The 15,098-nt window shown below is 51.4% G+C and overlaps 2 protein-coding genes across 2 annotated transcripts; both read left to right on the top strand.

Annotated features, from left to right (window-relative positions):
* The first annotated feature begins 1,518 nt into the window (after nt 1–1,518).
* On the top strand, nt 1,519–6,411 carry SLC10A4 (solute carrier family 10 member 4). Its single transcript, XM_081094075.1, has 3 exons — nt 1,519–2,394; nt 3,176–3,386; nt 5,321–6,411. The coding sequence occupies exons 1-3, from the start codon at nt 1,793–1,795 to the stop codon at nt 5,831–5,833; spliced, it is 1,326 nt and encodes a 441-aa protein (XP_080950201.1). The 5' UTR covers nt 1,519–1,792; the 3' UTR covers nt 5,834–6,411.
* Nucleotides 6,412–7,155: 744 nt separating this feature from the next.
* On the top strand, nt 7,156–11,675 carry ZAR1 (zygote arrest 1; the record flags this gene model as incomplete). Its single annotated transcript, XM_081106712.1, has 4 exons — nt 7,156–8,064; nt 9,990–10,082; nt 10,166–10,240; nt 11,472–11,675. The coding sequence occupies 4 exons, from the start codon at nt 7,156–7,158 to the stop codon at nt 11,613–11,615; spliced, it is 1,221 nt and encodes a 406-aa protein (XP_080962838.1). The 3' UTR covers nt 11,616–11,675.
* Between the last annotated feature and the right edge of the window lie 3,423 nt (nt 11,676–15,098).

The raw sequence follows: 15,098 nt of genomic DNA, 5'->3' as shown, positions 1-15,098 counted from the left end.
ATTGTGGATTTTAATATCATCAACACGGGGAGGGGACAGATAGGAGCGGTGCCTTCAGCGCCAGGCTTCTGCTCACCCCCTCCGTTTGTGCTCTCGGGTTATCTCACCCTATGGCTGGGCAGCGCCGCCTCCTTATCGCGTCTGTTTCTCCACACGTCTCCCTGGATACAGTCACGTATGAAAGTAGCGTGAGTAGTATTAGTATGTTGCATTGCATATCTGAATATGTTTCTTTTGCTCACGTAAGTCTAAATGAAAACTTACTTTGGTTATTTTCTTGGGCTTAGTGTTTTGGAAAATATGAGGTATGTTATTTTCCCATATGCCTGCCGAAGCACTGTCCTCCTAGAAATTACGTTCTAATGGAGAAGAAATAAACTGGTGATTAAGAATGCAATGTGTTGTGAATTTAGTCTTATTTTTCACATTCTCTGTCATTTCCAGGAGATGTGGGGTAGAGAAAATATAATCACACGGGCTCCGTCCACTTCTGAGGAATGGAAGCCGCCCAGTCTCCTCTGGTGCCAGAAGAGGAGTAGGCACGAGTCCCCAAGAGGAAAAACTCGCTCTGGGGTCTCAGGTCCTCGCAGACTAACCCCTGAGCCTTGGCTTTCATTGTATGATCTTTCCGGGCAGCCAGAGGCCTTGCCAAGGGCTGGGTCTCCACAGCATGCTGAGCGGCCCCTTCCCTTGGTAGACGGGTGCATCTAGTGGTGACTTACAGAGGTTGTCTCCATCCCCAAGGACTCAGAATCTGATTTGTTGGGGAATAAAATCTGCCTGAAGCAGAGAATCTCACCACTTTATTTCTTTTCAGCCCTTTAATCCTAATGCCAGAGTTATGCTCGTCATAAATCTATGGCCACTGAAATATCCTCGCCCCATCTGCCAATATCTTCCAAAACACACATTTTTTTCACAGAGCCTCTTCTAAGCTGCGCTCTTCTTTAACGGCACATCACTGTTCACCTGCAGCCGGGTATTGCGGGTTTAGTGGGTGAGGCAGAGACTTCCCTGGGCCTCAGATTCCTTGCATGTAAAAGTCAACCTAGTAGTATCTCTCCCAGAGTTCTGCTGTGAGAATCAAAAGAATTAATGCGCTCACATTTGCATAAAACCTAGCTCAAAACCCATCGGTAGGATTACTTCAAGTCTGAATATTAAAATATTATTTTAAAATTTGTCTGCAAAGTAAAGCCAGATAGGGAGTGCGTTTTCCTACAGAGAACTGCTGCTATGGCCAGGCCGCCCTCCTGTCAGGGTTGCAGGCTGTTAGCACAGCGTATATGGTCTATGTGCGCACACAGATAAGCTTTTTTCCGCTCTTTCCTATGTGCCTGGCTCTCCAGATTTCATTATCAAAGGGGCAGAGCGCATCAGAGAACTTGATCAGCAGCCAGGCACGGTTTTTCCTCCTGCTTGTCCTTTGTCAGGTCTTTGTTCCGCCCCTGGCTACACTCAAACAGAACCACTTACTGGTGATTAAAAGGAGGGACTCGGCGGCGAGGCGGAGCCTGCGGGGCGCGGGGGCGCAGCGATTGGGTTCGCCCTCGGGGGCTGCGCTCCGAGTGCCCGCCCGCGGGCGTCGGCCGCTCCGGAGCCAAAGCCCGGCCCGCCGCCCCCGCCGCCGGGGGAGACGTCAGAGGCGTGCAGCCGAGGCTGGCCAACCGACCAACAGACCGACGGACCGCGGCGGTGACCGAGGGACGGAGAGCGGCGCGCGCGGCTGGCTGCAGGGAACAGACATCCACAGCGCGGGCTGCACCAACCTGCCGGCTCCGACGACAGCGCCATGTCCGACGGCGACAACACCACCCTGCTCCTCGCCCCGTCCTCCCTGCAGCCGGACAACTACACGCTGCCGCCCAACGCCAGCAGCCTGAGCCCGGGCCCCGACTTCCCCGTCGCCCCCGCCTCCAGCGCCGCCCCCAGCCCCAGTCCCGGGCTCAGCCTCGCGCCGAGCCCCGGCGTCAGCTTCAGCCCCGGCCCCGCTCCCTCCCCGGAGCCCACGGCCGGCGGCTTCCCCGGCGCCGCGGTCAGCGCGAGCGCGTCCCCGTTCCCTCGGCCCTGGGCCCCCCACGAGCCCGCGTTCTGGGACACGCCGCTGAGCCACGGGCTGAACGTGCTGGTGGGCGCCGCCCTGTGCGTCACGATGCTGGGCCTGGGCTGCACCGTGGACGTGAACCACTTCGGCGCGCACGTCCGGCGGCCGGTGGGCGCGCTGCTGGCCGCGCTCTGCCAGTTCGGCCTCCTGCCGCTGCTGGCCTTCCTGCTGGCGCTCATCTGCTCGCTGGACGAGGTGGCCGCCGTGGCGGTGCTCCTGTGCGGCTGCTGCCCCGGCGGGAACCTCTCCAACCTCATGTCCCTGCTGGTGGACGGCGACATGAACCTCAGGTACGGAGCGGGGGCCCCGAGGCGGCTTTCCCAGCCCCACCGGCCGCGGCTGCAGCCCGGGGCTCCAGATCGAGGACGGAGGACGAGGGGCGGTGAGACCGGCATGGAGCGGGGAGGCGGCGGCGGCGGAAGATGTGGAAGTCAAGGCAGAGGGGAAGAGCCGGCGTTGTGGGGGGGAGATCTAGACCGGGGCGAGCTGAGCTGAGGGTCTTGGGGTCTCCTCTCCTCCGCGGCGCCCTCCCCACCTCCCCGAGGGCTGGGCTGTCCGCGCAGGTCTTCGCCGCTGGAAGACAAAGAGAACTGGGAAGCCTGCGGCCAGGACTCCCCGGAAATGCCCAACAAAATAGGGCGATTGGTCCCGGAAAAGAGTAATCTCATACAGAGGACAAGGTAATCCTGTGCAATCCAACAGGTAGCGTTCAGCAGCGTTCCCGTGTCGAACGGGTGTTCTGAAGGCTTAAAAACTATGCTCCTGGCCCTCAAAATCATCCGGCCCATCCTGACGATAGCCCGCCGCACAGGCCGCACGGAGCCGGGGCAGCAGTGCGGAGGGCCCCCACCCCCCACCCCCACCCCCGTCCGTGTTTCAGTTGGACTTGGACACGCAGCCCTCTTGGCACTCACCTGGGATGAAGCAGGTTCTCCCCAGACCTCAAGCTGGGAAATAGCAGTCGCCCCCTTTCCCTTCCACCTCGGGTTCCAGATCGAGGGTGGCCCACGTGCCAGACGGGCCCTTGGGCTCGCAGCCCATTCTGACTTCCGTTCCTTCCCTTTTCTGCAGCATCATCATGACCATCTCCTCCACGCTCCTGGCCCTGGCCCTGATGCCCCTGTGCCTGTGGGTCTACAGCCGGGCCTGGATCAACACGCCCCTGGTGCAGCTGCTGCCTCTCGGCGCGGTCACCCTGACGCTGTGCAGCACCCTCATCCCCATCGGGCTGGGCGTCTTCATTCGCTACAAATACAACCGGGTGGCTGACTACATTGTGAAGGTCAGGTCACTCCTCCTTTCCATACTTGGCGGACTTGGAGTCCTTGGTCCTGAGCGGGGCTGAACGCTAGGAGGTTTGGGAAAGAGGGGTGAGGAAGAAAAGGGTTTGGCAGGCCTTGCATGGATACACTTTTTTTTTTTTTGAAAGTTGATGCTCAAAGATAACTTTCACCTTTTTGAATTTCGGAAATTATAGCTTTAAGACACAGATCAATTAAAAACAGCACAAGAGAACTTGGTACTCACAGGAGGAAACAGGTCATAGGGAAATGGGTGGCAGTGCATAAAATGGAAACATTTTCCATGAACCGCTCATGTGTTACAAAACAAGCAGGCGAAATGGAATTATTTTAATAGAATTTGTACAGTACTGAAGAAATGCGTTACTAATAGAATTTGTAGTGTATTTTAGAAATGTGTTAGTGTTTTAAAGGCGGAACTCTAATTCTGAGAAACTGTACACAGCTGCTTTAAAATGCTTTATTAATTTTCTAAAAAATAAGTCTGTATTAATACAACCAAAAGTAATTTAAAAATCACATCATGGCAGTATAATAGAATGCACAAAATATGAACTTTAAAGCACAAAATAAAATTAGGTCATGGATAAATAGTACAGGCTATATTGCTATTAATAAATTTGTGTTTTTTTACTCCTTCCTCATTACAATTCTTTGATTTCTAAAGGTAGTGAAAACATGGGGATTTCTACTATTTTATGCAATATTTCCAATATTGCTTAAAAAAACCATCTGATGCTTTTTGTAGCAGGAGAGATTTTGTAACAGGTGACTGGAGGAAATATTTAAATATTTCTAGATTAAGCTTTCTTTGAAAACTGAAACAGCAGTACATAAGAGTAAACAATGAACAGCATTCTCATTTCAGGAGGTTGGTAACATACAGAACTAGCCATTGTAAAATGCACATGCAAACTCCTTTACATGAGAGAAAACGAGTCTCTCCAATGTTTCAATTTAGGTTTCATAAGATATCTTTTGTGTTTTACTTGCATTATTTTCTAAAGTAATCTGATTATACAGAGGGGCAAACTTTTATTAATATGAAAAACAGAGGGTTCTCTTTAAAAAAAATTTTTTTTTTTATTGATTTCAGAGAGGATGGGAGAGGGAGAGAAAAATAGAAATATCAGTGATGAAAGAGAATCATTGATCGGCTGCCTCCTGCACGCCCCCTACTGGGGATCGAGCCTGCAACCCAGCATGTGCCCTTGACTGGAATCAAGCCAGGACCCTTCAATCCACAGGTTGACACTCTATCCACTGAGCCAAACCAGCGAGGGCTTCTAACAAAGCTTTTGATGTGGGCACACTTTGAAACTTAATATAAGTTTTGATTTATGTTTGGCTTTTGTCAACTGTACATTGGTAGCATGAGTATCTTGTATAATATTTATTCAGCATCCTGGTGTATTGGGCTCCCTTCTGACTGCCCTGTTAGTGAGAGGCACATTCACGAGTTCAGCGTGTGCTCGGAACAGTAAAAACTCCAAAACAGAGTTACAGGATGGAGGCCGAGAGCCTGGAGACGGTGCTGGAGAAGAGTAGCCTTCCCGGGGTCACTGTGTGTAGACTTCTGAAGGCTGTTTGAGGTGCAGCGGTCTGTGTTGCTTCTGAGGGCCTGTCCATGACAACGGCTTGCGGTTACAGAAGGCGGATTGTCACTAGATCACTAGACATAAGAACAGGCCTCCAGGCAATCAGAGCTGTGCCACGGGGCTGTGAAGGCCTCCCGCCCAGCAGTCCGCCCTTCCTCAGGGGTCCTCTGTCAAGGCCTTGACCACAAAGATCTCCGTTTTGTGTGGGAGGTCAGACTAGATGGGTCCCTCTTCCAGTGCTGGGAGTCCCTGGCCTGAATTCCCCTTCAATGGTCTTTGTTTTTTTGATGGCTTGTTTATCCCTTTTCTATCACCAGGTTTCCCTGTGGTCTCTGCTAGTGACACTGGTGGTCCTTTTCATAATGACCGGCACTATGTTAGGACCTGAGCTGCTGGCCAGTATTCCTGCCACTGTTTACATGATCGCGATTTTTATGCCTCTAGCAGGCTATGCCTCGGGCTATGGCTTAGCCGCGCTCTTCCGGCTCCCACCCAACTGCAAGAGGACCGTCTGCCTGGAGACGGGCAGCCAGAACGTGCAGCTCTGCACCGCCATTCTCAAGCTGGCCTTCCCACCACGGCTCATAGGGAGCATGTACATGTTTCCCTTGCTCTATGCCCTTTTCCAGTCTGCAGAAGCAGGGATTTTTGTGCTAATATATAAAATGTATGGAAGTGAAATACTGCACAAGCAAGATCCTCTCGATGAAGATGAAGACACCGATATTTCTTATAAGAAACTGAAAGAAGAGGAGATGGCAGACACGTCCTATGGCTCAGTGAACGCAGAGAGCTTGATGATGGTGGAAACTGCTCAGACTGCTCTCTAAGCGTGGAGACACACAGGAGCATCTGTCTTGCTGAAGTTTTACTTCGTATTTATAGTCTGTGGTAGTGTATATGGTTTACCTAAGGGTCACAATTGGCTCACAATACCATACTTGTAACAGTTTTGAACTTACCGCTGTAAGGCCGCCTTGGTATATTCACTAAGCGTTTTCACCAATTACAAGTCAGTGTCGAATTATAACTTGCACCTGGGACTGCGCACGCACGTGAAGCCTGAACAAGTGAAGTGTGCTCTTTGGTTTCAACCATTAACCAATTTCTATGACTGTTTCAAAGATGTAAACTCTCAGAAAACGGGGCTTGGGAAATGTAGAATTTTGGTGCACTATCTTATATGAGTAAAAACAAGCTATATTTGTAAAGCATCATTGAGTTTAATGTAATTGTTGTAAAAAAAAAAAAGTGTGCTAGCTTAACTTAAGAATACTTGACAATGTTGAAATTTGACCTGTATTTAGAAAAATCCCCAAACAGGTCAATTAAATAATGACATATAAGTATTTTAGTGTCAAACCTGTTTCAAATCAGAAAAAAATACACTAACATATTTGATTACTTGATCTGATATCTCTTGATGAACAGACATTTTTCTGGTGGACAGAGCGCATTTTTTTTTTTCAATTGGGGACTGACTTGGCCTAATGCATTTATGTTAACACACCTCCAATCAATTTACTTCTTGGAGAGATGGTTAGATGAGGAAATCTGTAGAACTACTCTCTACCCCAAAGAATAGTCATTAGTACCTGCAGGTACTCAAGAGCACCTCAAGGCCCACGTATGAGGTGGGGCGTGTGTGGGGTGGGAGCACGTGCCCCAGGAGATGACAATTAGCCTGGACGTGGTGACCTAGAGCGCTTCCCACACGTGCTGAAAGGCTTCATAGGAAGACTTCCCTGAGCTCACTGAATAACCTATAACCTGAGGTCAGAGGTAACCCAACCAAACCTTCGCATTTGCTCACTGGCCAGAGGCGGGCAGCCTCGCCTCGGTTTCCTGGGCGCGCAGACCCCGAGGACAATCCAGGGATGGGGGCCACCTGGCTCAGTGCATCCAGGTGATAGTTCTCTTCCCGGTGGGCAAGTTCGCGTAGAAATCAGTGCGTGCATCGCAAAGAAGCCTCCTTCCAGAACATCTCAGGGTATCCGTGCGGACCTCCGGGGGGCGGGGGAGGAGGGGAGCAGCCCTCCCGGCGGGGCCGCGCGTGGCGGGAAGGCGCGGCGGAGGGGCGGGCTCCGGGCCGCCCCCGCACGGCCGCCTATTTAGGGCGCGGCGGCGGGCGGGAGCGGCTGCGGCCGCGCGCATGGCCTCCCCGGGGGACGAGGCGCTGGACGGCTACATGTACCCCGCGTGCGCCGCCTACCCGTACCCCTACCTCTACCCGCCGGCCGCCAGGGGCAAGGGCCTGGCGAGCGGGGGCGGCTGGCGGCCGCGCGCCGGGGACCACCCTCCCGCCTCCCCCGCCTTGGCCGGGGCGGCCCCGCCGTCCTTCCCGGGCTACGGGCAGCTGATGGCCGCCGAGTACTTCGACAGCTTCCAGCGGGCGCAGCTCATGGCCCTGCTGTCGCAGGTGGGCCCCGGCCTGGCCCCGCGGCCCCGCCGGGCGTGCAGCCGGGACGCGGCGGTGCAGGTGAACCCGCGCCGCGACGCGTCGGTGCAGTGCTCGCTCGGGCGGCGCACGCTGCCCCGCCGGCCCCGCGACGCGGACGCCCCGGCCCCCGGCCCCGAGGACGCGGCGGGCGGCCCCGCCTCCCCGCAGCCGGCGCGCCCGGGCCCCGAGCCGGGCAGCCCCCCGAGCGGCGGCCCGCGCCTCCCGCGCTTCCCGCGCTCCGTCGCCGTGTACTCGCCCGTGGTCTCGCGCCGGGTCACCACCTTCCTGGAAGGCGCCGAGGCCGCGGCGCCGTGGGGAGAGCGAGGGCCGCCCCCTCCGAGGCCCCGCGGCCCCGAGCGGGGAGAGCGGGCGGCGAGGACGGCGCCGGAGCGGCCGCAGGCCCAGGAGGAGGAGGCGGCGGCGGAGGTGCGCGCGAGCTGGGAGCCGTCGGCGGACGCGCCGGGGCTGCCGTCGCGGGAGGCCCGGGGAGGCGAGGCCGCCCCGCGGAGCGCGTCCGGGAGCCCGGAGCAGCCGCCGCCGGTGGGGGGCGCCCAGGACGGCGAGGGCGAGAGGTCGTCGCCGCGGAGCCCGGAGCCGGGCAAGGAGCGCCTGCGCTTCCAGGTGAGGCCCGAGTCGGCGGGACGGGCGGGCGCGCGGGGACCCCGGGCGCGTCTCCTCCTGGTTCCGCTCTGGGCGCGGGGACGTCGGGGGCCTTGCGCAGCCGCCGGCAGCAGCGGGCGTCATCCGCCTCCAAGAGTAAATTAATTGTAGCCGGATTGTGATTGAAAACGCCGGCGCCGAGGTTGGCGAGGGAGACGCCCTTCAAACGTCCGTATTCTGGGCATATTTGCTGTCTAAACGCCATCGTGGGCACCTTGTCCGGTGTGGACGATCTAGGTGGGTACCGGGGTGGGGGCGGGGGGCATCAGAAGGTGGGCTTGCTGGCGGGAGAGTTCATGCCCAAGGATCCCACCCACTTTTCTCAATTTAATGGCAAAAGCCACAACAGTCGACTACTGGGGTGCTGTTCGCCTCGCCCCTGATTCTTGCTGGGTTTCCGAAAGCTTCCGCTGGAAGCTAGAGCCGCTGTAGTGCCTCTCTCAGGGTCTGTCCTTGCTCCTGAAAGGCACCTCCACTCAGAAACATAATAGTGCGGAAGCATTTGGGCTGTTGGCATGGCAGGCTAGGAGGGCCAGTCCCCACTAGCTGAACCCCAAAAGCCTGGCGTCCCCTGCCGACAGCTGTAACCCAGGGGGTGGGAAGGCATGGTAGGTACAAGAGGCCACGAGGGGGTGGGGCGGAGAGGTGAATCTAGAATTTATACACAGGCTATGTGCAATCTTTAAAAAAAAAATTATTTCAGAGAGGAAGGGAGATGGAGGGACAAACATCAATGATGAGAGAGAATCATTGATCGGTTGCCTCCTGCACACCTCTTCCTAGGGACTGCAACCCTGACATGTGCCCTGATCGGGAATCAAACCGGGACCTCCTAGATCAGCGGTTCTCAACCTGGGGGTCGACCCACCCTTTCACAGGGGTCGCCTAAGACAATCGGAAAACACATATATAATTACATATTGTTTTTGTGAGTAATCACTATGCTCTAATTATGTTCAATTTGTAACAATGAACATACATCCTGCATATCAGATATTTACATTACGATTCATAACAGTAGCAACATTACAGTTATGAAGTAGCAACGAAAATAATGTTACGGTTGGGGGTCACCACAGCATGAGGAACTGCATTAAAGGGTCGCGGCATTAGGAAGGTTGAGAACCACTGTCCTAGTTCGTAGACTCTGAACCACTGAGCCACGCCGGCTGGGCACTAACTATGTGGCATCTTAATTCCTAACCTTCCCGGACTTCAGTTTGCTCACCTGTGAAGTCGCTGAGCGCTCCCCCAAATTTCTTTCACTTTGAAAGGCCTGACTCCAAAGACTTGTTTGCTATTGGTTTCTCCCTGGGCGGGAAGACAGCTTAAGAGTAAGGCAGTGGTACTTTTGTTCATGTTACACGTGAGCTGTGGCTTGCCCACCATTTGGATTCCTACTCTGTTGTTCGGGGGGCACTGAACTAGCAGCCTGGAGAACGTCGTCTTGGGTGAACACCTGGAAGTACTTGAGGATTCAGAGTCTCACTCATGTTCTTCAGCGTAACCACCCCCACGTCTGTGTTCTAAAAGCACTTGATCCAACCGAAAAGGCCTCCAGAAAGAATGGGAGGAGTAGAGAACCCTGGGTGTTTGGCTCTCCCCTTGCCCGTCTGAGGGAAAACACCGACTCGGTCCTTGTCAGTTAATTTGCTTTATGAACCCAGTTGACCTGGCACGTAAACCGTCTTAGGCCCATGTTTGCAAAGCTGCTCAATTAGGCCATTCGCTCGCCTCGTTCCTTCCTATTTCGAACCTGACCCTACTTACCTCCACCACTGGAATGAAGCTGCCAGTGTTAAGTAGGAGATAGATGCTCCTCAGCCTCTGAAATGAAGGGAAACAATTCGATATCTTGTTGGTTGAAACTCTGGTGTCCTTTTCAGTTCTTGGAGCAGAAATACGGCTATTACCACTGCAAGGACTGCAACATCCGCTGGGAGAGTGCCTATGTGTGGTGTGTGCAGGGCACCAACAAGGTAAGCAGCCCCACGACCGGCATCTTTCGGCCAGGGGTGTCCCGAGGGCTTGCTTTACGTTCTCTCTCTCTCTCGCATCACAGGTTTACTTTAAGCAGTTCTGCAGGACTTGTCAGAAGTCGTACAACCCTTACCGAGTGGAGGCCATCACCTGTCAAGTAAGCCAAGAGCTTGCATTTTTGTCTGAACTGGGTAGTGGTAGAGGCTTTGGTGCAGTTTGTTGAATATAGTTCCTCAAAGAGGCTAGGTTCCCAGGGACCTCCAGGTTTTGACAGCTTTTTGGTAGGAGTTCGGAATAATGCTCAGCTGGTAAACAGGCCTCAGCGTCAGTTTCCTTCTGCCCTTGCAGATCTCGGTCATGGTAACCTCTTTAGAGACCAGTACCTCACTTGCAATATGGAAGAACATGCGCCTCACCTACCGCTCAGTCTAATGTAAGGGATAGCAAACTGAAAAAATAGGATACCGTCCTGCTAACATGGGGTGGGAAAGGTTGCCTGCTTGGCCCAGATGCTTCTTATGAAGCACATGCCCAAGTTAAAGCATTTAGTGTAAGCATGGGATTTTTTTTTAAAAAATTGACTTCAGAGAGGAAGGGAGAGATAAACATTCATGATGAGAGAGAATCATTGATCACCTGCCTCCTGCACACCTCCCCTCCCCCCACCCCAGGATTGAGCATGTGCCCTGACTGGGAATTGAACCCTGAAACCCTGACCTCCTGGTTCATAGGTTGACACTCAACCACTCACCCACACCGGCCGAGCTAAGCATGGGGTTTTAAGGTTCAGTCTCGCCTGAGAGCTTGCAAAAAGGAGAACCATTTGTTCGAATGTAAATCTAAGTTCCCCAGAAGTGTGGCAGACTGTGAGGACGCACTGAGGTCATGGCAGAGTTAGGTCAGGTTCTAAAGGAGGATGTCTTTGCCTTCTGCCTCGGTGTGAGGTCGCGTACAGTCGGTTGGGGTGGGGAGGCCAGGCCATCGATGCCAGCCCAGAGCCATGGCTTGCTACTGGGCACTAGCCTCCCGCAGTAGCTTCCCTTGTTTTGCAATACTTCTATTTTTATTTAAAAGTTCTTTTGTTTTTCATTTCCTCACCCCAGCTTGCTTCTTCTCCACCCTTCAAGTGCAGGAAAAGACTTCCTGTAAGAAAATTGTTTCAAAAGAAGCAATTCCGAACTAAATCCTATGTAACGTGGGACTACGGCAAAGGGTTAAGCACCCTCTATTCATAACCCTATCCTTGCTAGAAAGGATTCAGGCAAGATTAGCACAGGGCCTTGCTTAGAGTGCATTCAAGCAGCATTTGGACTAGGAAAAAACTTTTAAACTTCCAGGAAGTCACCCAGGGGTTACCTTCTGAACGCGCTTCTCATTTGATTTTTCAGAGTTGTAAACAGACTAGATGCTCCTGCTCAATAAAACTTCGCCACATTGACCCTAAACGGCCCCACCGACAAGATTTGTGTGGGAGATGCAAAGGCAAACGCCTATCCTGTGACAGCACGTTCAGCTTCAAATATATCATTTAAATGAATGTAAAAAACCAGTCCTACCGACCGTGTGCTAGTGGAGCAGACAAGTGGGCTGTGTGTGCCCCTTCTCCTTTTTGCCTCCTTGTGCAAGGCTGTGTTTCTTGACAAAACCTTTAAATAAAAGAATTGCAAAACAATTGCATAAAATCGTGTCTTTTAAAAATAAAGTTTAGGAGAGCTTGTCCTGTGTTAACAGTCTGGGCCTGTCACGTGTATTATTTGTTCACGAGAGGCCCAATGCACAAAATTCACACCAGGGGCTTGGCCCTCGTGGCCCTGGCTTTGTCCAGAAGGACGTCCGGAAGGTCGTTCAGCTGTCCGGTCTATTAGCATATTGCACTTTTATTATTATAGATTGCATATGGAACAGCCAGGCTCTGAGGCATATTCATCACTGGAGGAAAGTATAAGAGGGGCTCATAGATGTGAGATTTACTGCTTATGTGGGAGTGTAGGGCTGAAGCTTATAAGCAAGACATGAATAAAGAGAAGCCAACTAGCCATTGAATAAGCATGCTTCTGAAGGAGGCAGAGGCAGAGCCATCCTGCTGTATGGGGCAATTCGGGGTAACCCTGAGTGGCTGGCTAGCTCTGGGTGCGAACTTCAGTGCATCCTGGCGACCTCAGTCTAGTAGGTAACAAACTCGGGGTAGCAGGGAGAGGCGTGCTGTGAACAAAACTGCATTATTAATCATCAGTCTCACAGCTGGGGCTTGGAATAGGGTTGCTAAAGGCAGCTTCTTTAAGATGTTAAATACATTCATTCAATGGACTTCTGGTTTGTAACTAGGCCTCCTAAATGTAAGGATTTTTTTCAAGTGAGTTGATGAAGACAGCTTTAGCCTTTGTTTCTATCGACTTGCTGTTCTGTAACTGGAAAGTGTTTTCGCCATCTCTAACCTAAGGATTCTCCTAACTGCACCCCACTCCCAGGAAAACACAAGGCCCTATTAAAGAGTTCTGGGGTGGAGGTGGGCAGGGGGGCGGCACTTCAGTTAGTGGCAGGGGATTCTAATGACAACGGAGTTGAGGGCTATTGATTTAAAGGTTACAGATGCCACATGATAGGCACCAGGTGCTAATTATGTCTCTTTCCAATTTTCTAACCAACCCGTTTAAGTTAACCCTTACTACCTCAGAGGTGCCATAAAAGTAAGCCTGTTAACATCTGGGATGCTTGCATGTAGACAGACAAGGAATAAAAACCTAAAATGAGTTTGAGGTCTCTAGAGCCCTTAGAGCAGTGGTTCTCAACTTTGGCTGCACATTAGAATCACCTGGGAATCTTTTTTTATACAAATTTTAAAATATATTTTGATTTTTTTACAGAGAGGAAGGGAGAGGGATAGAGTTGGAAACATGGATCAGCTGCCTCCTGCACACCCCCCACTGGGGATGTGCCCCCAACCAAGGTCCATACCCTTGATCAGAATCGAACCTGGAACCCTTCAGTCCGCAGGCCAACACTCTATCCACTGAGCCAAACTGGTTAGGGCTGGGAATCTTTTTAAAATCCTGATTTCTGGGCCCCATCCTCCGGAAATTCTGTTTCTTTGTTACTAATGTTGTGGCCCCACCCCATAACAAAGAAACAGAATTTCCAGAGGATGAGGCCCAGAAATCAGGATTTTAAAAAGATTCCCAAGTGATTCTAACGTGCAGCCAAGGCTGAGAACCACTGCCTTAGAGCGAGGGGAAAGGCCCTCTGCATCCATATGGACTTAGGAAGGTGGCTCATGAAAATGCAGATCCCAGGCTTCTGCCCCCACTGAATTGCTGCAGCAGCATTTAACAAGCACCCAGGTGTTGCTTATGGAATTGAAGTGAGAAAACCAGCAGTTGAGTCAGCTTTGCACTTAGTACTACGGAAAAACATGGGTGTGGCCTCTGCCCTTACGGAGCTTCTAATGTAGGGGGAGAGAGCCATTCATTTTTGCATTAAAAAAAATGTAAAATAGAAGTTCTGCCATGTTAATAGGGGATAGGACGTGGACAGATTAGGGAGGGCTTGCTTTAAAAATGACACTTCAGCTGAAGTTTGGATGAGCTGAATTAGGTAAAGGGCGGAAGGAGAAACTTCCCAGATTAAGCTGACATGTGCAAAGGCCCAGGGGTGGAAGAAACCAGGAGACCTGTGTTAGAACACGGGGGACAGGAATGGGCACGATAGTCGGTGAGACCGGCAGGCCCAGACTGGGAACACCTGTTTGACTTTGCTCAGGTACCTGTCGTCAGTGAGAACCTACTGGAAGGTTTTAAAGCTATGGTGGGATAGTGACCAACAGATTCACCTTTAAAAATAAATAACTCTGGCTGTACAATGCATGTCTGTCAATCAGTAAGGAGGCCTGCAATGCAATGATGGGGGGTGGGGGCAGAGAGGAATGAGTGACAAGAACCCTAGGTGGTGTTGAAGGTACTGTTTCATTCTGACACCTGTTACTTAGTCGAGTGTAGGAATCCGAAACTCATTTGACTGGTACGGCAAGCATGCCGTGTACAGTATGCTCTCAGGCATTTGCTGAATGAATGAGGGAACAGTAGAAAGATACCTGCTTTGGTTCCTGAGAGAAATTCATTGGCTATTAACATGGGTAATTAAAATTTCCTAATAGAGCAGCTAACCCTATTTTATAGTTGAGAGAAGCAAGGATCAGACTATGTTTTACTTAGTAGGGATTCAGACATTGAATCAAGTGGCACAAAACATCATTTTCATGAGTTACAGTGATGCCTGGCTGGTGTGATTCAATTGAATGTCAACCTATGAACTAGGAGGTTACGGTTTGATTCCCTGTCAGGGCACATGCCCGGATTGCAGGATCGATCCCCAGTAGGGGGCATGCAGGAGGCAGCCAATCAATGATGTTTTTCTTCGCCTTCCTCTTTCTGAAATAAAAAAATTTTTTTTTAAAGAGTTACAGTGATAACATTCCAGCAATGAGATGATATTGAGCTGTATGTATACAATTAGGAATTTATGAATGTGAATTTTTTGAGCGAGATTGAGAGTCTGGAAGTACTCCAGATTACTGTGATCTGTAGGTGTCAAGAAATTGATAATTTTCTTCACATTTCCTACATTTGCTAAAGCAACAGTGTATTACTTTGAAAAAAATTTTTAGTCATAAAACACAATTGTAATTCCATTGATTCTGGTATCTTCTTTCCTCCCGCCGAGGTTATGCTGGCGTGGCATCTGAGCAGTTCTCACAGACCCGAAGCGGGGAGACTCGGTGAGTCTGTTCCAAAAGATGCGTAACTATTTGCTAAATTTTAGGTTGTAACCAAACCGGTTATGTTATGTCACCGACAGCAGGAAATATTTTCTGCATTGTGTAAAAACCCCTTGGCCTTCTATTTTAGAAGTAGTGTGAGGGAACGTCCAGATCTCTTCTTTTGGTTTATTTTATAAACTATTTTGAAAATGATTAAGGTGTTTAATAAGTTAAACATTTGATATATTTTGTCAATAAGTGT

This window comes from Myotis nattereri (assembly GCF_964212035.1).
Source record: "Myotis nattereri genome assembly, chromosome: 1".
In the NCBI taxonomy this organism is placed as follows: domain Eukaryota; kingdom Metazoa; phylum Chordata; class Mammalia; order Chiroptera; family Vespertilionidae; genus Myotis; species Myotis nattereri.
The sequence above is the reverse complement of the archived record's forward strand: the minus strand, read 5'-3'. Positions and strand labels throughout refer to the sequence as shown.

What these genes read in the sequence shown, in the direction of transcription:
- SLC10A4 (XM_081094075.1), top strand. Translation starts at nt 1,793, where the DNA reads ATGTCCGACGGCGACAACACCACCCTGCTCCTCGCCCCGTCCTCCCTG. An exon ending in GACGGCGACATGAACCTCAG is followed by an intron (nt 2,395 to 3,175) that starts GTACGGAGCGGG and finishes CCTTTTCTGCAG; the next exon opens with CATCATCATGACCATCTCCT. An exon ending in TGGCTGACTACATTGTGAAG is followed by an intron (nt 3,387 to 5,320) that starts GTCAGGTCACTC and finishes TTCTATCACCAG; the next exon opens with GTTTCCCTGTGGTCTCTGCT.